This window comes from Onychomys torridus, chromosome 9 (genome assembly GCF_903995425.1).
Source record: "Onychomys torridus chromosome 9, mOncTor1.1, whole genome shotgun sequence".
In the NCBI taxonomy this organism is placed as follows: Eukaryota; Metazoa; Chordata; class Mammalia; order Rodentia; family Cricetidae; genus Onychomys; species Onychomys torridus.
In genome coordinates this window covers 61648924-61673459 of record NC_050451.1, presented here as the reverse complement: position 1 = coordinate 61673459, position 24536 = coordinate 61648924, and the positions used below count along the sequence as shown (strand labels likewise).

At 43.3% G+C, this 24536-nt stretch overlaps 1 protein-coding gene across 1 annotated transcript; it reads left to right on the top strand.

Moving 5' to 3' along the window:
* Positions 1 to 386: 386 nt before the first annotated feature.
* Positions 387 to 24536, top strand: Itm2b (integral membrane protein 2B). The gene is made up of 6 exons (XM_036199094.1): positions 387 to 707; positions 18844 to 18972; positions 20504 to 20710; positions 21156 to 21266; positions 22490 to 22640; positions 23637 to 24536. Exons 1-6 carry the CDS (start codon positions 591 to 593, stop codon positions 23720 to 23722), a joined length of 801 nt encoding a protein of 266 aa, XP_036054987.1. The 5' UTR covers positions 387 to 590; the 3' UTR covers positions 23723 to 24536.

The window sequence follows — 24536 nt, the reverse complement described above, 5'->3', positions numbered from 1 at the left end:
TGAGTAAATGGAGTTTTTTTTTTTACTTTATTCATTTATTTTATTTTCTCACACAAAAATTCCACGGCCTTTGGGGCTCACAATGGAAGAGACTCGGGGGGCTATCAGAGGTTCACATCCTATGCAGCCAAGCGGCAGAGTTCACCCCATTTTCTTATCAACCAGGCACACTGGGCCCCGCCGGCCGGAGGTCAACTAGTTGGAAGTGAATTCAGAACCGGAAAATCCAGGCAGCCCAGAGGGGCAACAAGTCCTAAGCTCAACCAGGCGCGCCCTCCACAAAGCCTGGCCGGATTCCCGGGGAGTGTGGGGGCCCAGGGAGGGTCTGGCGTGGATCCAGGCCCCGCCCCGCGCAAGGCCCCGCCCCGGGCCCCGCGGGCCCCGCCCCTCCGGGCCCCTCCCCGCGCCCGTGCCCCAGCTGCGAGGCCCGGAACCGAGCCGCTCGGATCCGCTGCTGCTGTCGCGCAGTCCGCTCCTCCGCCGCAGAGTCGCGCCCTGAGCTCGGCCGACTAGGCTGCACCGGCAGCCGGGATCCCGCCGCTCGCCACCCCAGCCTTCGCCGCCGCCCGTAGGGCGCCCCAGGCCGCACCATGGTGAAGGTGACGTTCAACTCGGCGCTGGCCCAGAAGGAGGCCAAGAAGGACGAGCCCAAGAGCAGCGAGGAGGCGCTCATCATCCCCCCGGATGCCGTGGCGGTGGATTGCAAGGTCCGGGCTGGGGTCGCGGGCGGGCGGGCGGGCGGGGTCCCCGCCGAGGGGACGGGTGCCCGAGCGGCCCTCCGCTCCCGGGTACCGTGGTGCGTGTGTAGCGGGCGGGACGGGGTCTCGGCCCTGGCGACCCCCGCGGGCCCTGTTGCAGAGGTGTGCAAGCTCCGGCTGCTTTTGCACCTGGTTTGGTCGCCGGGGGACCTGCCGCGACTGGCCCCGCCACCGCCGAGTTTGGTACTTTTCTTCCAGGGTAAATACTGTGCCTAAAATGGCTGACATCATAACAAGCCTAAACCTCTGTTGTTTCCTACTTTCGTTTCTAGGCTGAACAGCACTTGGACTAAGTCCAGCAACTGTAAGCATCTTAATTTTAGAAGCCGTTTCTTTTACAAACTCTCTTGCTTACAAATGGCCTTCGGTGTTGGCAGGTGAACTTCACCTTGGGGTCTGGGGGGGGGGGGGGGGGGTGGAGAGGACACCAGTATACTGGGAGTAGTTTCTGGGTGGCGATTTTATTATTGGGACAGATAATTCCAGGTGAAAGTAATTACTATTGTAGCTGTTCTGTGTAGCCAGCAGTTGACTTTTAAATGTTATCAGCGTCTTTCTGGGGACTACTGATAAAGGGAAACTTGGAATCTAAACGTAGGAATTTGCTCCTGCTCCTACAAAATTCACCGTCATTTCACCAAATCCTCAGTAAACACCGAATGAGCATGATTGAAGGCGTCACTGGATTCACTCTTTTAAAGTGACTTACAATAATGTTTTCAAATATAAATATAATTGTCTCCTAAGTTTTACTCTCCGGCCACGTCTTTAGGCTGCAGACATTTGATACCTACAGATACTAACTGTAGATGTTGTTTAATTTTTCACTAATACTTTTCAGTACCTATTATCACTTGGGTAGTTTTAGTTCGGACTCAAAAGCAATCATTCGTGTCCCTGGTACGAGTAATAAGGGGTGTTTTTTTTTTTTTAATGATGTAATGAAAATTACTATTACGAAACAGGCCACTAATGCTCTATAAAAATTTTTGAGAATACAATGGTAATTTGGGCGGTTTGTGCTCGTTTTCTGGAAATGTTCCAGTTAAAAGCAAACATCGGGTTGATTTTTAAATGACTGCCTTCCCTTGAGATAGCACGATTGAGCTAGTTCCCTAAAAGGATTAAGGGTTCTGGCTTTCGTATTGTTTTCCTGAACCCAGTGCAAACAGTCTTGGGCAGGTGAAAATTGCCACAGCAAATTATCTTATCCCCTTGTCAGATGCACATTTTATGTAAAATAGGCCTGTAGTCAAGGACTCCACTCACAAAGGCCTCCCATCAGTATCCTTGTTTGTGGAGACTGAGTCTCACCTGGCCCAAACTGGGCTTGAACCCCTGAGCCGCCTTCATCTTCCTCCCAAATCCTGGGATTACAGGTGTGCACAACCATGCCCAGCTTCCAAGATATACTCTTAATGTTATTGTGTAAGTATCTGCTGTTTAAATTTTTAAAACATAACTCCTCCCACTCTTAAAGTACCGATGATGTCATTTCTCTGTCCTTTATTCCACCGCTGTGAAGATTTGAAACTGGACAAACCTCAGAATTCACTTACCTGAGTAGGTTTGAATCACACTGTTGGCAAGCCTTACCTCATTTTCAGGCTGTTAGGATTTCTCATATGCTCATCATAATTTAATTTTTTTACTTCAAAGTAACTATAGCTCCATACTTTTTTATTTCTTAATTTCTATGATCTCTATGTCCAAAGAAAAATACTGGGATTAAGCAGTGAGGGGTTGTGTTTCTTTATAGACACACAGAAGTCACAGCCAAATTGGTTAGTACAACAAATAACTTAATTCTTTTTCCATTTATAAGCTGGAAGCCTTTTCTGGGTGGGTGGGTGGGTGGGGCATGACAATGTTTATCTATAATGAAAGTAGGAAGGCTAAAGGCAAAGCCTCCTTAAGGACAGACATCTGTGAGAACTTCTGATCTCATTTCGGAGCTGCGGAGTGATTACATAATGTTCTGGTGCTCCTTTGGGCTGGCTGGTGTGGCAACCACCTTGTCTGACCGCCTGGGCTGGGAACAGAATTAGCCTTAGTGTGTTCTGCCTGGGGCATTTCCTTTGGTCTAGAGGACCATGCTAGGCTAGGCTAGTTGTAGTTCAGAACTCCGAAAGAAAAGCCTGTTAACTCTTAAGAGACCACAGTAATCGTGGATCTGGTTTTGTTATTGTTTTGTTTGTTTAAATGTGCTTGAGTATCCACTCCCCTGTGCCGTAAGAATTCTGGTCACTCTTGTCACCCAGTGGCTTATGTAACATGTATTCTTGTACTTTTACCTTGCTCTCCTGCTGTTTCTTCCCCCGCAGAGAACCTTCTGGAAGCAGTTCCCCGGCTCCATTATGGTTTCGGTCTTGTCTTTGCAGAAGCTATAATTCCAGCAGCCTGTCAATTGCACTGTCTCAATTAGTCTGCATTCTTTTCCTTCCACATTTTCCTGTGTCTGCGTAGACACAGAGCTCTTAGAGAGGCACAGACACAGCAGAGAACCATAGTATTGTGATTTGTGTGACAAAGGTCAATTTGAAACGATACACGTGCACTTAGGATACAGGCCACAGGCCTTGATTTTTGTGCTCATGCCCTTTGAACCCTGGAAAACTGTTGTGGATGTGCAAATACCAAAGAAAATACTGTTACTGTGTCAGAAGTTGCAAATAAGCCCTGATCCAACTGTTTTAACTTTTTCTTTTTAAAGCTTAAATTTTAGTTTTCCATTTTTATAAGATGAGAGGGTAGAACCAGATGGCCGGCAAGGACTCTTTCAGTTTTAAAATTCTATGAAGATACTAAGATTATATAATTACATTTTTTGCAATAATGAAAATTGCTGTTTGGGCTTTGTTTTGAGTCAGTGTCTCCCATGACCCAGGCTGGTCTTGAACTCGGTATATAGCTGATGATGACCTTGAACTCCTGGTCCTCTAGTCTCCACTTCCTGGAGTGTAGAGATTGTATTCAAATAGCACCACACCCCACTTACAATTCAATTGTTTTAATTGTGGGAAAAACAACCACCACCTCCTCTCCCTAACAAGACAATTTCCTGTCTTCCTTTCCACGTTTAATTTGTTCCATCCCTCCCTTGAGTCCTCCTAAGAGTCAGTGGCCAAACTAAAAAAAAACCAAAAAAACAAAAAAGTAAATAGAGGGGAGGATTATGTAATAAAGTGGGTTCTCATTTTTGCTCACCTCACTGTGGAGCTGGGGAGGAAGCAGCAATTCTTGCTGCAGTACCTGCTCATGAACCCCCTTTTCTTGATTGCAGCCTTCAAAACAACTTGTTTGCTTCATGAGACGGCCTCACAGGCTGCTTGTGATGATGGATTGTAAGAGGTAAATCACTTGCAGAGCCAACAAAATGGACAACATGGGTCCCAGAGTGAAGATCACATTGAGTTGTCACAAAATGGCTGGATGGATCCTGGTTTATGATGATTTTTCTCTATTTTTACAGTACAGTCGGGACTGAGTGATTGAGTAATTCAGAGTTTTGTTTGTGGTGATGGTTTTGGTGTTTCTGTGGCTGGACGGGGGATTAGAAGGAGAACATAAAATGCATGACTAGACTTTCAGTGAGACGTGTTGATCTGTAGAGGGACTGGGAACTTGGCTGGCACTCTTTAACCAGAGAGCATCTCATTACCTAGTAACATCATCTTCTGTAAGTTTTTTATGGTAGAGTAGACTTGGCTGTCCTAGAACTCACTGTAGATCAGGATGGCCTGGAAGGTGCTACAATCCTCCTGCCTCTGCCTCTTAATACTGGGACAAGCATGGGCCACCATGCCTGGCTAGGGCCAGTTACAGCATTTCCGTTCATTGGGTCTTGGCCTCCATAAAGGATATGGATAGCTGAAGTGAGTTTCATTTTGGGAGACCAATAAATTGCTTCTGTACATCTCTGCTGGAACACTCTGGCTTTTGAGGCTGGGTGAGGTTGCATATTGTCATTGGTTAGAGGACAAGTTAGGTGCCAGGAAGGTAAGTGTTTCCCCACAAACCTCCAAGAACTCATGAAATTCAGCTCTACCACCTAAGAGTTTTATGTCAATAGAGTTTTTTTTTTTTTTTTTTAACCAGAAAAATCTGTAACACATTTATGATCTAGGTATATTTAATGTGTTCATTGCTCAACTTCCAGGTGTTTATTCCGTGTTGTAAAAGCTTGACCTGTGTGTGAATGCCCAGAGAAGAATGTGCGAGGCAGTAATCTGTCTCATCAAACCATAGCCCAAATATTTACAGTGGCCTCAAAAGCTGCATTCTTTCTCAAAAAGGGGATGCTTTCTGAATTCGTTTTGACTAAAGTCTCTTGGATCGCTTTGTGTGACACCGTGTTAAAGATCATCCTGGACAAAGAAATGGGTCAAAATAAATGTGCTCTCCTTAACTGTTTGGCAAGAGTTCCACTTCCGGGATCCTGGGAATTGAACCGAGAGCCCTTGTACAGGCTTGCCGAGGGCTCTCCACCCCCGCCCTGGGCTATTTCTCCAGCTCTTAAATGTGTCACATAATTAGAGCCTGGAGACTGGAGGAGGAGTTAAGGACTTTCCCACCAAAGGATTCAGGCCATCCACTACCTGTTAAGATAAGGGACCTGTGGCTTCTCAGTCTAAGGGTGATGGTTATCTGAATGCCGTAGAAAATGGTTGACTCTGGGGCCCTGCCTGCATGCAGTGAGCTCCAGCTCTGGGTAAAGCTGGGTCTCCCAGGCGTTTACCCTGCAGGAGGAGCTTCACACCTACAGTCTTCTACAAGATAGACAGCCGAAAGTTCAAGGTTTAAGATAAGTTGCAGAAGTGACCCTAGGGACAGCACTTTAAAACTTTCCACTGAGCCGGGTGGCGGTGGTGGCGCATGCCTTTAATCCCAGCACTCGTGGGGCAGAGCCAGGTGGATCTCTGAGTTCGAGGTCAGCCTGGTCTACAGAGCGAGTTCCAGGACAGCCTTCAAAGCTACACAGAAAAACCCTGTCTCGAAAAACCAAAAAAAAAAACCAAAAAACTTTCCACTTAACAAAATGAATCTTATTACTTGGTGTGCTAACTTTATAAATTACTAAAACAAGACCTCCTCTTTACCTAATTGTGTTTTGTTTTTTCACTTTCTTCTGTATTTGGATCCTTATTCTCACAAGCTAACAACATGATGTGTTACCAATCATTGAGTGAACACTTATTTAAGAATTGCTGATTTTTAAAAGTCCCTACTACTACATTGAATGAAGGAGGAAAAAAAGCTAAGGAGCATTTTAATAGTTGTCCCATTTTAGGACAAATTAGAGTGATAATAAGTTTTTTATTCCCAAACAGGAAAATGCGAATTGAGTTGTAGGAGTGAGAAAATGACCCTTGTTGGTGTACTGGCCTGACTCTGCTAACTTTGAGCTCACTGCTATATCTCGCTTGCTCACAGGTTTCCTGACCTGGTGCTAATGTGAATATGACTGAAGCTATGTTGAAATAAAATTTATAGTCTGGTTTATTAATGCTAGCAATTTTAAGTTCCATATCAAATTGAGAAATTGACACTGTGGCATTAGAACCTCTTTTTTTTTTTTTTTTTTTTTTTTAAATTTTTAATTGCTGTTATAGGACTTTACTGTTGTTGCCAAGGCTGGCCCAGAACCTATAGTTCCCTCCTGCCTTGGGCTAGAAAGTGCGGACAGACTCAGGTGTGAATTTGAAATAGTCAAATAAACATTTTTGTTTACACAAGTACTCAACAAGGTAGTTGAATTCCATATCTTAATAAGCTTTGGTGGATTTTTAATATTCACATTTTGAGCTTTTTTCTACTTTTTGTTTTTAAACAAGGTCACACTATGGCAGCCCCGTTCCCCTGAAACTCACTATGTAGACCAGGCTGGCCTCAATACTCATAGTGCTCTCTACCTGTCTCTGTATCCTGAGTGTGGGAGCTAAAGGCACGTGCTGTCTATCACACCTGGCTGTAACTTTTAGTGCCAGATTTTTAGAAACTAAATCTGTTTTTAGTGTGTGTAAAGCTTAAATCTTAATTTTTTTTCTTAAACATGATTGCAGTATTTAATTTGAAAGTGTTTGATGAGGTTGATGAGGCCAGCATCAGTCTGTAACCTAGGCTGACCTCAGGACTACTCCAGCCTGGCTCTGAACTCACCCCACTCTTCCTGCTTGAACCATTGTCTGTGGTTAAAATGACCATAAAACAGCAAACAGCCTATTTTATTTATTTTTCTCTCTCTCTTTTTCCCCTTTCTGAGATTGCTTTGTAACCCAGGCTAGCTTGAAGTTTACTGTGTAGGCCAGACTGGCTTTAAACCCGTGGCATTCTTCCTGCCTCTGTCTCTAGATCCTAGAATTACAGGCATGCACTACCATGCAATTCTGGTTGTTAATTAAATTGCATAGATCATTGTGGTATCCAGAAGATCCCCTGTTAAACTAGGGAAGGTGACATTGAGAGATGGTCATTGTGACTCATTTAGTTTTTGCTTTTACTTTTGGATGGTCTGGAGAAGTCCCCAGGCCCAGCACTTTTAGCTAGAACAGGGCTAGGCATGTTAAACAGCATGGCAGACTCAGCACCTTATTGCCCAAGAAAGGCAACTTGAGGAAGCAGAGTTTCTGCATAGTAAGCACCTTAGACTTTCTCTGGTTTTCATTTAAAAATCAGGTCGACTTATTTCTGCTCCTGCTGCAGGCGGCAGTTTTCTCTTGGTTACAGGACCCACAGAATAAGCCCACGCAGTACCACTGAGCTACTCCACATAATACCCTATAATGTTGTTATTTCTTGGTTATAGGACCCACAGAGTAAGCCCACACTCTACCACTGAGCTACTCCACATAATACCCTATAATACCACAGCTTTAAAGGCAAATGAGGATTTTTATTCAAATTCATACAATAATTTAGCTAGAACCACTAATGGCTTTACATGGACCCCCATTTTATAATCTTCTTTCACGTGGAAAGCAAAGCTATTGAAGTTGGGCTCTTGTGTACCTGTGTGACATACTGCTTGGTCTTCTAGGGCATAGGAAAGAGAATGACAGCTTTTTTGGTGGTTAGGGAAAAGAGAATTAAGAAATGGTAGTCCCCCTTTTTATCTAGTACCTTCACTAAGTGGGTCTAGGGATGTAGTTTGGGCTTCAGTACAGTTCAGTGATGGAAACTCAAGTGTTGTGGGTCAGGTTTGAACATTACCTTGATCTCTCAAGATGAAATCACCTTGGGTCTCTCTGCTTGTTTCCATGAGCAGCACAGTGACTGTGAAGCCACGCCCTCAGGCCCCCGGCAGCCAATCCTACTTTGGAATAGGACTTCTGGGATACTGTTCCGGATGCCCAGCTTCGTGTCAGTTGTAGACAGTGCTGACACTTCTGTTCCAGATTCCGTCAACATAAAAACCTTTATGATTCTAAAATGTGTATTTCTCTAGTACATAGTAGGTATCAATAGATTAATTTAGTTTTAACCAGTAAACAGCCCTGCAATAGGTTATGGGAACACACTTTAGAGGCTCTGGTGCAGTTAGTTACACACTGCAGAATTTATGCTGTTGAGTGACAGATCACTTTAAATGTATGTACCTGATCTAACACCCCAGGCAGTATGAAAAGAATTTTTCCACCAACTGTAAAAATTCTTCTTTTTCACAATATGCTTTCTCTCCTTAGAGACAATCACTATTCTTATGTGAGTGTCCTTAAATTAATCAGAAGCAATTATGTTCACTTCTTAGCCACTTGTGGTCTCTTGTTACAGTTTGGCCACTAGGCCATTCTGCTTTGAGGCTTCCCTGAGCAGAGCGTACTTTGGTATCTTCATGCTGAAAACACTGCCTAGCCAAACGTGGTGATATGAACTTCACATTTCTCTGAGTCAGGGATTCTCAAACATTTTGGTCTCAGAACCTCTTGAGTGAAAAGTTAAAAATTGGCCGGGCGGTGGTGGCGCACGCCTTTAATCCCAGCACTCGGGAGGCAGAGGCAGGAGGATCTCTGTGAGTTCGAGGCCCACCTGGGCTACAGAGCGAGATCCAGAAAAGGCGCAAAGCTACACAGAGAAACCCTGTCTCGAAAAAAAAAAAAAAAAGTTAAAAATTGTTCATAAACCCAAGAAACTTTTGCATTCCACAGGTTTATGTAGAGATATATTTACTATATTAGAAAGAAGGCAGAGTACTTAAAACGCCTACAGCATTAACATGCGCAGCCATTTTGAGAGTCTCAAACATTTCCAAACATCTCCAACGGTTTCAGAGTAAGGCCCCAGAGTTGCGCAGTGTTTAGTGAACAATTTGACAGGAGACAGCTGGAGTCTGCGTGTCCATGCTGTTGGTTAAGATGTCATGTATTCAGCTTGTGGAAAACTGTGCTGCCCACTAGAGAGTGCAAGTGAGAACAACGTGACAGCTTTATAGGAAAATACTAGGACTCTGGATCTCAGGCGGGGTTCTGGACTGCAAATACTTTCTTGTACTGCTCTTTCATGTTATTTTCAAAAGTTTATTTTAATTTTTCTGGTTTTAATACTACTCATTAATAGTATCCAAGTGAAGATGGGTATAGTTAGCATGTGCATGTGTATTTTTTCCACTATACACATAATCTGTTTTCTTGGTAGACATAGTAACTTCTTGTTGAATTGATAGCCACTGCTTTTGTTGTGCGTGACAAGCGCCATTTACACCAGGGTAATGTGTGTGCTTGCATTATACTTGCTTTCTTGTGTAAGACCTTTTTCCTTTGTGTAACTTTATGTGTATTTGTGTTTTGCCTGCATATGTCTATGCATCACATGTGTGAGTAACAGACAGTTGGTGAGCCACCATGTGGGTGCTGGGAATTGAACCTGGGTCCTTTGGAAGAACAGTTAGTGTTCTCAACCATCAGGCCATCTTTCCAACCCTAAAACCTTTTCCTTTTGTCAGGATTTGATCAGTTGTTTCTGGGAGCTGGAGAGAATGTGGCTTGATTTTGTGTGTAGCTTTTGGTAATTCATCTTCTGACCGTCTAATTGCCTGCCTTGTCTTCCGGCTCACTGGAGAGTCAGTCATCCTGGGTTGCGTTTGCTTCCATGCATTTGATCTGTTTAAAAAAAAATCTGATTAAAAATTTGTAGAGCCTTGCATATCTGAGTGCGCCAATCCTATCTTTATCTCTCTCCGTGCCTCCCTCCCCAGGCTCTTTCTGTAGCTTAGGCTGGCCTAGAATGATGCAGTCCATGCTTGCCTCTTACACTCACATACTCTTCTTGTCTCCGTTTCTTGAGTGCCGGGATTGCAGGCATGCACATTCCCAGCTGATCTTTCATTCCACTGATAGTTTGGTATCAAATTCTACTTCAGCTGTGCTTCCTGGGCGCTGCGGAACACTGGCCACATTTCCCGGTCTGCTGCCGTCTTGAGTCTCGTTCTCTGCACACTCATTTTCTTGCTGCTGCAGGCCTCCCCTCTGCAGACGACTGAGCTTTTCTGCTCATGCTTTGGTGTTGCCCTCTAGGAGACTGCGTTGATAGAACCCGCTGTCGGTCATTTCCATTCTGTGTGGCTGAAGGTTCGTTTGCTTTGCATGGACCGGCACTTCATTGCGTTTTCAGAGGATAAACATTAGCTGAAAATCAATATTAGGACTTTCAACACTGCCGTCACCATAGCTCTTGAAAGTTTAATTAGAATATTCCCTTTGCACTAACAATAGGCCTAATGATAATTAATAATGGATAATAATGGAAACCGTCTGGATTATTGGCACTAATTTAAGACCTGACAAGATGACCTAGAAAAATGAGCCATCATCCTCTGATGTCCCTCTCCAAAGAGCCAAGACTGCTGACCTCAGGCGTACTTTTGAAGACCGCTCACTGCCGACACGGGGATTTTATCTTACTTTATGCCTTTACTGCTCCAACTGTGAATTTTACTTTTAGGTGAATACTTATCACTTTTCTCTTTCTTTTCTGTTTTGGCCAGTGTGTAGAAGTGTAGCCCTGGCTGGACTAGGACTGCTGTGTAGCCCAGGCTAGCCCTGTACTTGCAGGGATCCTTCCGCCTCTGCTTCCTAAGTGATAATTCTAGGTTTTCATCACTATGCCCAGCTTTTCATTTATATCTTGGCTTTTTAAGTTTTATTTTCAAATGTGGCAACCTAAATATTCTTTATTGTATCTATAATTTCAGTAGTTTTTCTTAAACTAGCCTGTATAACTTGATGATCAATAAATTCCTACGAATTTGACAGCATGTTCAAAAGTGTCAATTCTGCTTTTATTAGAAAACTATATCCCTGGGTCCAAGAGCCAGAAGCATGGTAGAATAAGGAACCAAGATCAAATATTTGCACTGAACTTTAATTTTACTTTAGATTTATTGATTTGTTTTTGGGTTTCTAATCAAGGCCCAGACTGGCCTCTCAAATCCAGCTGTGTAGTGGAGGATGATCTTGAATTTCTGATCTTCCTCCCCTTCCTTGTGTCCCATGTGCTAGGATCATAGTCCGAAGCTGACACCCAGAAACCTCCACCGTTATCAGTGGTGTCTCCACTCAGTGCAGACAGCTGAGCCATTGAGTCAAAGTGCTTCATACCTGGCCACCGTGGAAAGCCCAGTGTACCTGCCCTCGGGAGACTGAGATTAGGTACCTGGTACCTAGTACTTTTTTTTTTTATCTTGCCATGTGTTGCAGGCTCTCTACAAACTCAAGGTCCCTTTGTACTCAGGCTCCCAAGTGCTGGAATTGCAGCTGTTTACACCATTGTGCCCAGCTGCTTAGTCATTGTGTTTAACTTTCCAATCTTCAAACTCAAATGAAAGTTGTCTGTAAATGTTCACATTTAAGTTATTTTGTATGGATCAGTGATGTAGGCCAGTGGTAGAATATAAGGCCCTGGGTTTTATTCCCAGTCTTGCAGTAAGATAATACATAAATAGAAATCTGATTTTATATTTTTCAAAAGAATATGCTTAAAATTACCAAAGGTTTTGCATATCAAATAGAACTGCTTGCATTTTAGTTCAAGCATAAAATTATTTTTACTGTGTTTTGTTAAAATCTAACCTCCATACAAAATGTGAGTCGGGGGACGGGCTTGGTTCTTTTTTCTGGTCCTGACTCCAGTAGTTGTGGACCATCTGTGACGTGCCGGAAGGTTTTAGGAAGGTGGTTGAACACAGTCAGACTCTGGTGGAGGGAAGCCTTCTCCACCAGCTGATTGTCCTTGGTGGAGGCTGTTGAGGTAAAGCGTGCCTGTGATGCTGCTTACAGAACAGCTGCCAGTCATTCCTCCTACTTCATAACTCAGCGTTATCAGTGCTGGTAGAGCTCAGAGAGCAGAGCGCGAATAAACAGCAGCGAAATGACGGTCCTCTTTAAACTGTGGAAGAGGCATGAGATTTTAAAAGGTTCAGGGAAAGAAGAAATTGCAAGTCACTCATAAAAGAGTATTTTACTTTGCACCTGCTTTGCCCTAATGATACAAAATTGACGGATAGGCTCCAGCACTGGATGCATTTATTTTACAGCCTTACTGAGGTTTTTTCTCTTAATTCAGACCTGCTTGTTTAACCTTAGGCATGTGTTCGTGTTATAGGATGCTAATGATTAGGTTCAGATCTTATATATTTCTCGAGATTGTTACGCAATAGCTTAAATTGTCGTTTTTCTTTCTATAGTGTGTATTGTGAAATTTGTTAGCAAAACAAAAACCAAACTCAAACAACAAAACGTGTTCGTGAGAAGCAGTTTTGCCGCCATCAGCACTACTACTAAGTGCTCCTTCCTTTCACCCTCCCCGTGTCTAAATAGAGACTAACTCGATAACTCCCGACCCGCACGGTCTGGGCTTCCTAGTTTCAGCTCAATAGTAATTAGCTTGGCTGAGGCCGCCGTGAACTGTGGCACTTAATGCAAAGAGCAGCTTTCTGCTCCTCGGCGCATGCCCAGCTCTGGGAGCCTGCTTCCTGTTTATGTGTCAAAGGTAATGAATACTCCTGTGTGGACTTGGTTAGTAATTGAGACAACGACAGTCCCGTTGGACAAGCCAATTGGGAAACAGGATCTATACACGGATGGGAATAAAGGAGAAAAGAAGGCAGACAGATATTTGCTGTCCTTAACAGACCGCTAACCTCTCACCCTGAGGTCCTGCTTCCCCTACATCAGACGCTCTTGGTAACTGATGCTGTGGGTGGTGGGCAGATCATGAGGTGCATCTTTTTGATGCTCCCCTACTGAGAAGAGCACCCTAATGTGCAAGCAGGTGGGCAGAGCATCTCCTATGCTCTAAAACCTGGGATTCATGAGCCTGGTGGCACATGCCGGTAATCCGGAGTACTAGGGACATTGAGGCAAGATTACCACAAGCTCAAGGGTTGCCTGGACAACAGACCTTCTGTCAAAATTAAAAGTTTTAAAAGAAAAGAAAAACGGGCTGGAGAAACAGAGTTTGTCTAGGGTGTATGTAGACTCTAGGTACAGTCCCTAATACCAAGAGGAAAAAAGAAATCCAGTTAAAATCTTTTTTTTTTTTTCATACTTAGGGCTACTTTTACTATTTATTTTAGAAAATATTTTCACTTCATCTGGCAAAGATACAATTATAGCACAAAAGTCCAGTTTCCGTGGAAGTGTCGTGAACGCAGGAGCCAAGTTAAAACCTGTACAGTTGAATGTCTCACGGTGTACCACTTTCTGGAAACAGTTGGAGGGACTGACTGTGAAGGGTCTTGTGATGACGCTCGTAAAGGGAAAAAGTCCTCTAGACTGTAGAAATCTGTGGAATCAGTGAACTGGTGAGGGTTGAGCCCAGGCCTTGAATACAACAGGCAAGTGCTCGGTGCTGAGCCACATGCCCGACCTCTGTTTCCTGACTTTAAAAAAAGTTTTCAAATTTTTTGCTTTGCATGCAAAGAAATGCCAAAATCTTACTTTCTTTTAAGCAGAGTGAACGTAGATTAATTACAGAAAAGTGAGGCGAGAATTCCCAAGACCAGGAGGGACTCCAGAGGGGGAATACCCCCAAAATCTTCTCCAAGGGACTTCCTTTGACTTATTTCATTGTGTCAGTTCTGACGGTTCAGTAGCTCATGCTATTTTGAACTCAAGTATATTAATTCTTTTCTCTATTTTCTTTCTTTCCTCTATTCTGTCTCATTTTTATACCTAGTATTTTTATGCCACCGTCTCCCACCCCCAGGCTGTCTGTTTAGAACATACATTTATTTGCTGATTTATTGAGACGGTCTACTGTATTAGCTCACTCTGTAGCTGAGGATGACCTTGATCTTCTCTGCTCCTCCTGCCTTCCACATCACCCAGTGACCCACCACACCTGGTTTCATGTAGGTGGTGCTGAGGATCAAACCCCAGGGCTTCACTGTGCTAGACAAGCATTCTCCCCACCTAACCTCCGTCCTAGCCTGGCCTGGTAATGTTTAATACTTGGGATACTTTCCTCCGCAATACTGTGGTTTCCAAGACACTGCTGCAGCGTCTGCTGTGAAAGGGCAAACATTACATAAGAAGAGCTTTGGAGAACGTCATAAGGCTCACACACAGAAGTGGCGAAGGATGTGAAGTATTTGTTACTTTGAAACAGAATTTTTTTTTAAAAAAGTAAACCTTACATTTTATTTGAGCTTCTGATGGAAATCCACTTCTTGAGGCCGCTTAGGGAACTGACGGAGCTGACCTAATTCATAACTAATGGAAGTAAAGCACAATGTAGCCATCATGTTGCTTAAGAGACAGTTAAGTGATCTTGCCTTACTGTCCAGGAAGATTTATTCCAACCAGAAAACACTGTGCTGCCGGAGAGAGAGTACTTTATGGAGCCACGGCAGTGCATTTGAGACTGAACCTGGGTCCTTGTGTGTCGCAGAGCACTCTGCCACCACACTGCATCCCAGTCTCTTTCATTCAAGTTGTCCAGGCTGCCCTTGCACTGTAGCCCACCTGCTCAGCCTCTTGGGTAGCCGAGATGAAGGCCTTTGACCACCACGCCGGGCTCTGTCTGCTGCTGAGGATGGGAGTGGGCCCGGCTGTGCCTTGCTGTCTCCTTTGTAACTGGGCTAAATCCTTGACTTTGAGGAGGACTGACGAGATGGTAATTGCGTGGGACCTGCGGGAGTTCTCAGCATAGTTGAGGTGCACTAGTTCCAGGGCAGTACAGTGACTGGAGTTAAATCAGGCCAGGTACAGTTACGGACCCCAGTGAACGGTTTGCTTGTTCATGAATTTTCTTCCTTTTCTTGTTTTAAGCAGACAAGATTATGAAGAGATTTCTAATGCACATTTTAAGTACTAGTGTTAAGAGAATTGAAAAGCACTCCTGAGAACATGGGGGTGGGCTCCTCACAAAATACAGGACCTCTGCTGTTTTGTTTCAGAATATGAATGTGATAAATGGAAATCTACTTATTGGTTAATGAATATTTGGCTTGGTTTTAGTTTGAGACGTTTGAATAATGATCCTATAAATATTTAACAGGTGATTTTTTTTTTTCTTTTTTTCTTTTTGGTATTTTGGAGCAGGTTCCCAAAACATAAGTATTCTTAAATTTAGGGAGGATTACTTTGAATTTATTTAATATTTTTAAAAACAGTTAATTATTTGTGTGTATGCATGTACCTGAGAAGGCATATGTACCACGTGTGGATCCCCAGGTCCTAAGAAGTGTTGGATCCCTGGGAACTAGAGTTACAGATGGTTGTGAGCCACCTGATGTGGGTTCTGGGACCTGAGCCTGGACTCGCTAGCAAGAGCAGTAAGGCTCTTCAGCCCCGTGCCATCTTGCCAGCACAACCTTGAACTCTTGATGCTTCCGCTTCTGCTTCCCAGGTGCCAGGATGAAGCTTAGGCCACCCTGTCCAAGGGCAGGTGATGTTTTATAATTGGTCTTTGGTAGAGTAATTGACTTGGTTCGATTTCTACAGTTCTCTTTTTTTCTCACCCTGTACCTGTTGTCGTCTGTGTACTGGCTGGGATCAGGTACCTCACTGAGTAGAAACAGGTTCCACTTTAATAATGAGCATCTTTGTCCTCCTGACTAGAAAGGCTGTGGTGTGAGTGTTAGTAAACCAACCGCCATGGGGCTTGCTCTCTGAGGTTTTCGTTGTTGCTTTTCTGTGTTTTTTATTTTATTTTCATTTTTTGACACTATAGTCCTGGCTGACCTGGAGCACTATGTAGCCCAGGTTAGCCTTGAGTTGGTGGCCGTTCTCCTGCTTCAGCCACCAGACTCAGCCTTATTAATAACTTTTATCTCGAACATGATTTATGCGTGATCTGTATCTCAGATTGTAATCATCATGTCTGTTTTAACTGTTTTAATTTGGAAACTGCTGACTGTATGAAGCATGGTTTATTCACATTTGGATTTTTTTATAGCATCTTGACCAGTGTGTTCCACGTAGCTGGCCTTAACAGATGTTAGGTTAAATGTAGTTACTGCCTTTGCTAGAGAGCCAGTTTGTTAGGCATCAAAGATGATTGTATTGTCCTGCCATTATCTTTCTGGCTGCTGATAGAACTTTTGTGAATCATGAAAAGTTAAACAGCCAGCTCTTTCTTCATTCAGTCATCAATTATCTGCCTGTTAACTAAGTGCCAAGCGTGGCTTAGAGTTTCCAGGAATGCAAAATGAACACGAATAAACACAGGAACTGTCTGGCCTGGTAACGAGAGATGAGATCTCTACATGAATTTCTAATGCAAGGAAGCGAGTGAGTAAGCAATATGGAGGAAACAGGTCAGGTTTTGAAGATGGCAGAGCTGTGCGGAAGTTCCGATGGCGTATGGACTTGGGTCTGTAATTTAGCTACTTGAGTAGACTCTTGTAGATACCTTGATTCTCAAGCCATGTTTCAGGTGCTGATAACTGTCTTAAAAAGGGTTTTAAAGAGAAGTTCTTTAACAAGTTAATCTGTTCTGCTATCCCAGAACAGTTTTTTAAAATAACTTAAGAATTCAGCTCCGTTCCAAGGTCCTCTGTGGCCTGGCCCAGTTACCTCTCTTCATCTAGGATTCCTCCCACCGTCCTGAACACTCAGCTGCACCACATCTCCCTGGCAATGCCCTGTATCCTGCCTTTGTGATTTTATTCATTCTTTACCTTTTATATCTTTTCCTGGAACATTGTCTTCTGCCTTGCAATGTCTGTCTGTCCTGTAACCTTTGATGCCATGTTCTGTCCCTGGGAAGTCTCTCTAACTTCTCCTGTCTCATATGCTGTATGCATTTTTCCTATCAGCCCATATTATGTTCTTTCGTGTCTTACTAGACAGGAGATGGGGTTTTATATGATAGATCAGGCTGGCCCAGAGGTCACTATGTAGTCTAGGCTGACTCCAACTCGTGGCAATCACTGGCCGTAGCCCTCAAGTGCTAGGATTATAGATATGCACGGTCTACTTGGCTCTTTTGTGGATTTATTTTTTAGAATGGTCCAGCCCATCTTTCCTTGGCAGAGTCTGTATTCCTAGTGCCTAATACAACATATTAGACATGTATCATTTATTTTCAGAATTATTTTTGTTGCATAGTTAAAAAGGATAAATCCAGAAGCCTGAGAACTCACTGTCCATGTAACAGGCTGCATATGCTTGATGTCCACCCTTAGCTGTTCATTTATGTATTCGTAGGTGGGAACCTAGCACATAGGCTTGGGTATGTGCATACTTGGCTTACTGAGCAGCTGATACCAAATGCCAAGAGTGACCGTTTCTATCTGTCATTCCAACCCCCACACTTGCCCCCACCCTGAGAGTAATCATACTGGGAATACTTTGTCTCCTGTGACATTGTCAGGCAAGCTCAAACAGACCTTGTGTGCTTTCTTGTTCAGGTCTATAAAGCCTTATCATCTGTTGAGTTCTTAGAACTTTCCACTACTAGGATACCTGATCAATTCTTCCGGGTTCCCTCTCATCCCATGCTGCATTTCAGTAGACTTGTTCTACATAGTCATTGATGAGAAGAACTACCTAAAATGCTGTCTTCTCCACAGCATTTGGTCTGAACCCAACATTGAATATTATTTGTTATTCTGTGAGGGTCTATGTTTAAAATGAAGCTTCCTACCCTGTGAATGTAAAGGCACATGCCTGTGATCATAGCAGTCAGAGGCAGCAGGATTGCTGCAGATTTGGAACAAAACAAAGGAGTGCATCACATTGTTCTTGTGGCTACAATACCTGGAATTGGACTTTGCCCAATAGTGACCAGATACGATCTCTTACTTTGGAATCGGAAATACAGAACTGTAGTTTCATTCCTAAGGGACTTGTCACCTTAGCCATAGTTGCTCTTGGGCCGATAAGACTGACTCAACTGTGTTTTTGTCGATGATTCATCCAGTTTTTCTGTCACGCTTGTTTATGTGCTACAGTGTAGACTGGTGGTAAGTTCACCATTTTCTGATGAGGTCGTCCATACAGGGTTTGAGGGTTAGCTCCTCAAAAGAAAGTGAAAACCATTATCAAACTGAGATTCGGGCAGGAGTATTACAGAATTAATTCTAGATAAGTAACTTTGTTTTAGATTCTGTTTATTCAAAGAATTTCAGTGCCCTGTCCTTCCACTCTTTTGCTAGTGTTCTTGTAAGCTTTTCCTGTAGATTGTAAGGAATGGTTTTATATCTAGAATGAAATCAGTAAACTACTTGTAAAGGCTAACAATTTTATAAATGATCCAATTAGGAAATACGTAAGTTGTGTAATGTAACCTTATAATACTGTAAGACAAGGTTGTGTTAACCTTTTTCTGAATTTCAAATGTTAGAAGATAGCGCCAAAAGTTGTGTATGGAAAATAGAAATTGTTGTTTTGTATTACTGCTTAAGACATTGTTAGCTGATGGAGGGAGGGAGAGGGAAGGAGGGAGGAGAGAGAGAGAGAGAGAAAGAGAAGACTTCTGCCTAGAAGCCTCCCTGGGGACCAGTGTCCATCCTATCTGAGGAGGCATAGGGGGTCTTGACACCCCCTTCCTCATTCTGTGGTTGGTTTTGATCGGAGCCTTACTTCCTTTGGTCTTTACCTTCTGTGATTCTGCATATTAATAGCCTGTCCTTCTCACATTCTAGGACCCAGATGACGTGGTTCCCGTTGGACAGAGGAGAGCGTGGTGTTGGTGCATGTGCTTTGGCCTGGCTTTCATGCTCGCTGGGGTCATCCTCGGAGGCGCATACCTGTACAAGTATTTTGCACTTCAGGTATCATAAAGAGATATTTAAACTTTTTTGTTACATTTATTTGTGGGGGAGGGGGCATGGTCAGAGACAGCTTGGGGAGTCAGTTCTCTCGTTTTACCTTGGAGGTCCCAGGGATTGAATTCAAACTGTCAGGCTTGGTGGCAAGTACCTTTACCCAGTGAGCCATCTTGCCAGCTCCAGAAGAATTAGTTTTTGATCTGGATTTTTTTTTTCCTTTCCACTGCAAATTAGAACATGGTCCCTACCTTGCTCTAAGTGTGCATTGTCTGGAGCCTTTAATTACTTGTGTGTTTATCAGAAAATGAAACACAAAACACAAAATCATTGAAAGCAGAATGGTGGTGTTTGGGTACTGCAGATGAGTTTAAGTTGTTGGATGATGACCTAAGGAATCTTGGGAGACATTTGCTTTTAAAGCTTGTGTGACTACTTCAAACTTCTTAATGTTTCAAGTAGGGGAAAGACTCAGCAATGAGATTTTTAAACTAATTTTGAAGCCTTCTTCCAAAGGTTATATGAACTCCATGTTCATTTTTAGACTTAATCAAGATGATGGCATGTTGATAAACATTACTGAACAATAGGGTAAATGGTTTTTTTTTGGGGGGGTGCTTATTGTGAAATAGACTTATGTAGACAAGTCTGGCATTGAACTTTTGATCCCTGTGGCTACATCTTTTTAAAGGTAGTGTTTTGTTTTCTTTTATACTAAGTATAACATATAGAAAAATAATTTGTAATTCCACTGTCAAGAGAGAACATTTGGTGCCAAAACGTTTAGTTTTGCTACAGAGTCTTTTTGGTTTTTCGAGACAGGGTTTCTCTAACAGCCATGGCTGCCCTGGAACTTGACTTTGTGTAGACTAGGCTGGCCTCAGACTCAAAGATCTGCCTGCCTCTGCCTCCTGAGTACTGGGATTAAGGGTGTGAACCACCCACCCCCACCAAGCACTCTTAGTCTTTTCTATACATATACTTTTAAAATATTTTTTATTATATACATTTATTTCTTGTCTATGTGAGTGGGCACAGTCCCCCAGCTCTTCATAAACTGGGCATAGTAGCACTTGCCTGGTAGAGCTGAAGAATCAAAAGTTTAGTGTTATCCTTGGCTACATAGCAAGATACAGGGTAGCCTGGGCTACCTGAGATCCTGTCTCAAAGGAAAACATTACTTGTTTCTGAATGTGTTCTATGAGAAACTGCCTACAGGTAGGAGCGGGCCTGTGTGTTTCTTCGTTCTACTTGACACCAGATAGCTTTCACACAGTTTTTATCTACCACAAAGAGTCAAGAGGAAATCAGCTGCTTTTCTCCTTCTGAAAGGCCTTTTTTTTTTTCTTTCAAAAGACAGCTTCAGAATCTGATAAAGAATGTGTTAGCTCTGTAATTAAACTGTCTGACTTGTCATCTGAAAAGTAGAAGTTTGTAAGCAAAATACCATTGAGACAGAGGTGGCAGCCTAAGTGAGGCTTACATTTAAAAACCTGTCTCCTGTGGAATTGCTGAAACAGTATTTCCATCTCTGTAGCCAGATGATGTGTACTACTGTGGACTAAAGTACATCAAGGATGACGTCATCTTGAATGAGCCTTCCGCAGATGCCCCAGCTGCTCGCTACCAGACAATTGAAGAGAATATTAAGATCTTCGAGGAGGATGAGGTTGAATTCATCAGTGTGCCTGTCCCAGAGTTTGCAGACAGCGACCCTGCCAACATTGTGCATGACTTTAACAAGGTGAGCGGATGAACAGGATTATGAAACAAGTGCAGGTTCTCCAGGATATTTGCAGTTTTAATATTTGCTAAATTCTTCTATTTAGGATCTAGTTGTTAACTTAGGAGAGAGGATGAGGAGAGTTGGTGACTCAAAGCGTGAGTCTCATCCCAGCATGGGGGAAGCTGAGACAAGAGAATCACAGGTTTGAGGGCATCTGGTCCGCACAGTGAAGTGCTGTCTAAAACGAGATAAACAGAAATAGGTTCCTCTCCCTCTGAGGCCTGACCTTACACCTCGCTGCCTGTGGATCAGCGGCTGATGCCACCAAGTTCTTGATTTACTGAAATGCAAGACTTAGAAATTCTAAAGCCAGCCTGTCTTGCCGCTACCATTCTTAGAGCCCAGTTGCTGTGTGTCTCAGGTACACTGAGGTACATCTGACTGAGATGTGTCTTTTCTCCAGAAACTGACTGCTTACCTGGACCTTAACCTGGACAAGTGCTACGTGATTCCTCTGAACACATCCATCGTAATGCCACCCAGAAACCTGTTGGAGCTACTTATTAACATCAAGGTATCAAGTGTTTTCCATTTCTGATCAACGATAATGGGTACAGTGTCTCCTTTGAAAGGTTAGCCTTCTTGGAGCTCACCCTTCTGAAGGGTAGCCGAGGGTTTTACAACTAAGGGCTGACACTCGTGTGCTGTTTCTTCCGCTTTTTAATGCTTTAAATTTTGAAGTTAAAAACATTTTTAGCCGGGTGGTGGTGGCACACGCCTTTAATCCTGGCACTAAGACAGAGGCAGATGGATCTCTGTGAGTTTGAGGCCAGCCTGGTCTACAGAGAGAGTTCTAGGACAGCCAGGGATAGACAGAAAAAACCCTATCTCGAAAAAACCAGAAAAATAAAAAATAAAAATAACATTTTTAAAAACATTCAAAATTGGGCTGGCTACATAGCTCAGCAGGTAAAAGCGTCTGCCACACAAGCCTGATAGTGTGAGCGCAATCCATAAAACCCACAGTGGGAAGGGAAAGAAGCAACTACAGAAAAGGGTCCCCCTGGTGTCCATGCTCAGGCCTCTACGTTCTATATACATGGACCTGCACACTGTGCACACACAGATGCCGCACATGCACACACAATATACACATGCATGTATTATACACACACTACATACATAATTAACGATTATTGAAAACCATATTTTCATCCCATTTAAATTTTCCTGAAGGACTAGAAAATAAATATTTAACCAGCTATTCAATTCTAGTGCCTCAGTGATGGGCATGGCTGTATTACAACAAAACTGTACGTATTTCTGGGTACAGTGACACATGCCTGTAGTCAGTCCTGTCTATTTGGGAGGCTGAGGCAGAAGCAGCAGCTGAGTCCAGGAATTAAAGACCAGCTTGGGCAACAAAGTGAGACCCCCAATTCAAAAACCAAAACTGTACCTATAAAAACAGATGGTTAAGAGCTGGCTGTTTGGAACCTTGGGCTTACACAGGGACACTTTGCTCAGCCTGGAAGGAGGGGACTGACTGGACCTGCCTGTACTGAATCCCCAGGGGAGTCTTGGCCCTGGAGGAGATAGGAATGGAGGGGAGGGGCTGGGAGGAAGGCGGGGGCGGGGAGGAGAGGGGAACCCATGGCTGATAAGTAAAATTAAAACTCAAATATAATAATAATAAAAACATGGTTAAATATTTGTAAACCCCATTTTAACACCCCCCCCCCCCCCAGTTGCTCAGTGCATGTGTTGAAGGTTTGGCGTTACATTTTTGCATTATAGGCTGGAACCTACCTGCCCCAGTCTTACCTCCTCCATGAGCACATGGTGATCACTGACCGGATCGAAAACGTGGACCACCTGGGCTTCTTCATCTACCGACTGTGTCATGGCAAGGAAACCTACAAGCTGCAGCGCAGAGACACTATTCGAGGTAAGGACGATCAGATAATGCCTATAATAATTAGACATTGTGAGTGAGGTTTCTGCCACAGGTGAGAAAGTAAAGGGATGTGCTGTCACACTTGGATAGCATTTCTAGGACTTAGAGTCATCTTAATCTCAGACACACTTCCATATCAAGTCAGCCAGCCTGAAATGCCATTGCCTTGAGGTGTCCGTCCCTCTACCTGCATGTAGAAAAGTCAGGTTTGTCTCTGCATCCCCACTGTGGCCCAGCCACAGGAAAAAGGAGGTCTCATTATCCAGAGGTCTCTCTGCAGCCTTCCACTTGGATTCTCGGGGCTCTGAATTGTCACAGGGCCATTCACCTTTTGGATCATACTGAGGACAGCCATAGCCAGGTGACTTAGGAAGAAAAAGTAGGTGAGGAATCCAGAGCATTGACACAGCCATGAGGCTTTGCCCAGTCACTTAACCTTGTCCGTCCCCCCCCCCCCCCAACAGTAAGAGTAGCAGCATGTGCTCATTACAAATGCAAAATGAAAGTGCATGTGGCAACATGAAGTCCAGGGTACCATCAGTGACACTGCAGTCTGGCTTCTTGTGGTTGTGTCAACCCAGCAAAATGCTTTCCTGGCCTTTTCTTATCCTTGTAATGACATTATTCTCACCTCAGCCTGATGAGTCATCTTACATACAAGTTACCATCTTGGCTTATAATTTTCTAAAACCAGTTTGATAGAATGATGTTCGTCTGTTCTGCAAGCAAACACAGGTGTGTTGAGTGCGTCACACATCACTAGAACATTTCCCAAACCTTCAAGCTCATGCATCTGCTAGCAGTTTGTAAAGCACCGTAACCAGTTGCTAGGATGTGTGAAAAGACGTAGTGGAGAATAACTTGATAAGCATGGGGACTGGGGATGGCTAGAGAGTGGCTACTCCGTCATACCTAAAGAGCTGCTGTGAGAGTGTGAAGTTGATGACTGAACCAGAACCTTAAACAAACCCTTATCTCCCCAAACAGGTATTCAGAAGCGCGAAGCCAGTAACTGTTTCACCATTCGGCATTTCGAGAACAAATTCGCCGTGGAAACTTCCATTTGTTCTTGAGCAGCCAAGAAAAGCGTGGGGAGTAATGTAATGCCACAGCATAGCCCTCCCCTTGTATTTTGTGCAGTGATTATTTTTTAAAACCTTCTTTTCATGTAAGTAGCAAACAGGGCTTCACTGTCTTTTCATCTCATTTAATTCAATTAAAACCATTATCTTAAAAAAAAACAAAAACAAACAAAACCTTTTCTTCTTTCTAAGTGTGGTGTCTTTGATATTTGAATTAGCAAATGTGTGGGGTCCTAGGTAAGATTTGCTTCTCCATAGAGCTGGCATACTCGGAATAATTTCGTTTATCTGGCTTTTTCTGTGTTATTTCTGCACTTCCAAGAGGAAGGGTTACCTACAGAATGCAGATGTTAAAAAGGACCACAGTGACTGACTTGTAGATGCTACCAGCCCTACTCCTTAGCTGTTAGTGTTTGAGCCTACCCTCTTAACACTGCTTTAGTTAAAACGTGCAGTATTTTCTGTGTTGCATTTAACTACTTTAGAGGATGATTTCAGCCTGATGTTTTAATACCCTAGGCCTCTGCTGTAATAAGATTTTAGACAAATGTTTGGAATTTAAGAAACGACTCATGTTACTAATTTGTATAGCCCACATCTGTGCAATGGAATATAAATATCGCAAAGCCGTGTCATGAGACTGTGTGTTGTTTTTCCCATAAGATGAAACCAAAGAAGAATTTGGTTCTCCATGTTTTAAGGTAATCCACATACATAGAGAATGAAACTATTTTATAAAACCTAGTTCTCTACATATAGTTATAAAATCAGTTTTTAAAAATAAAGTAAGCCATTAATAACCAAA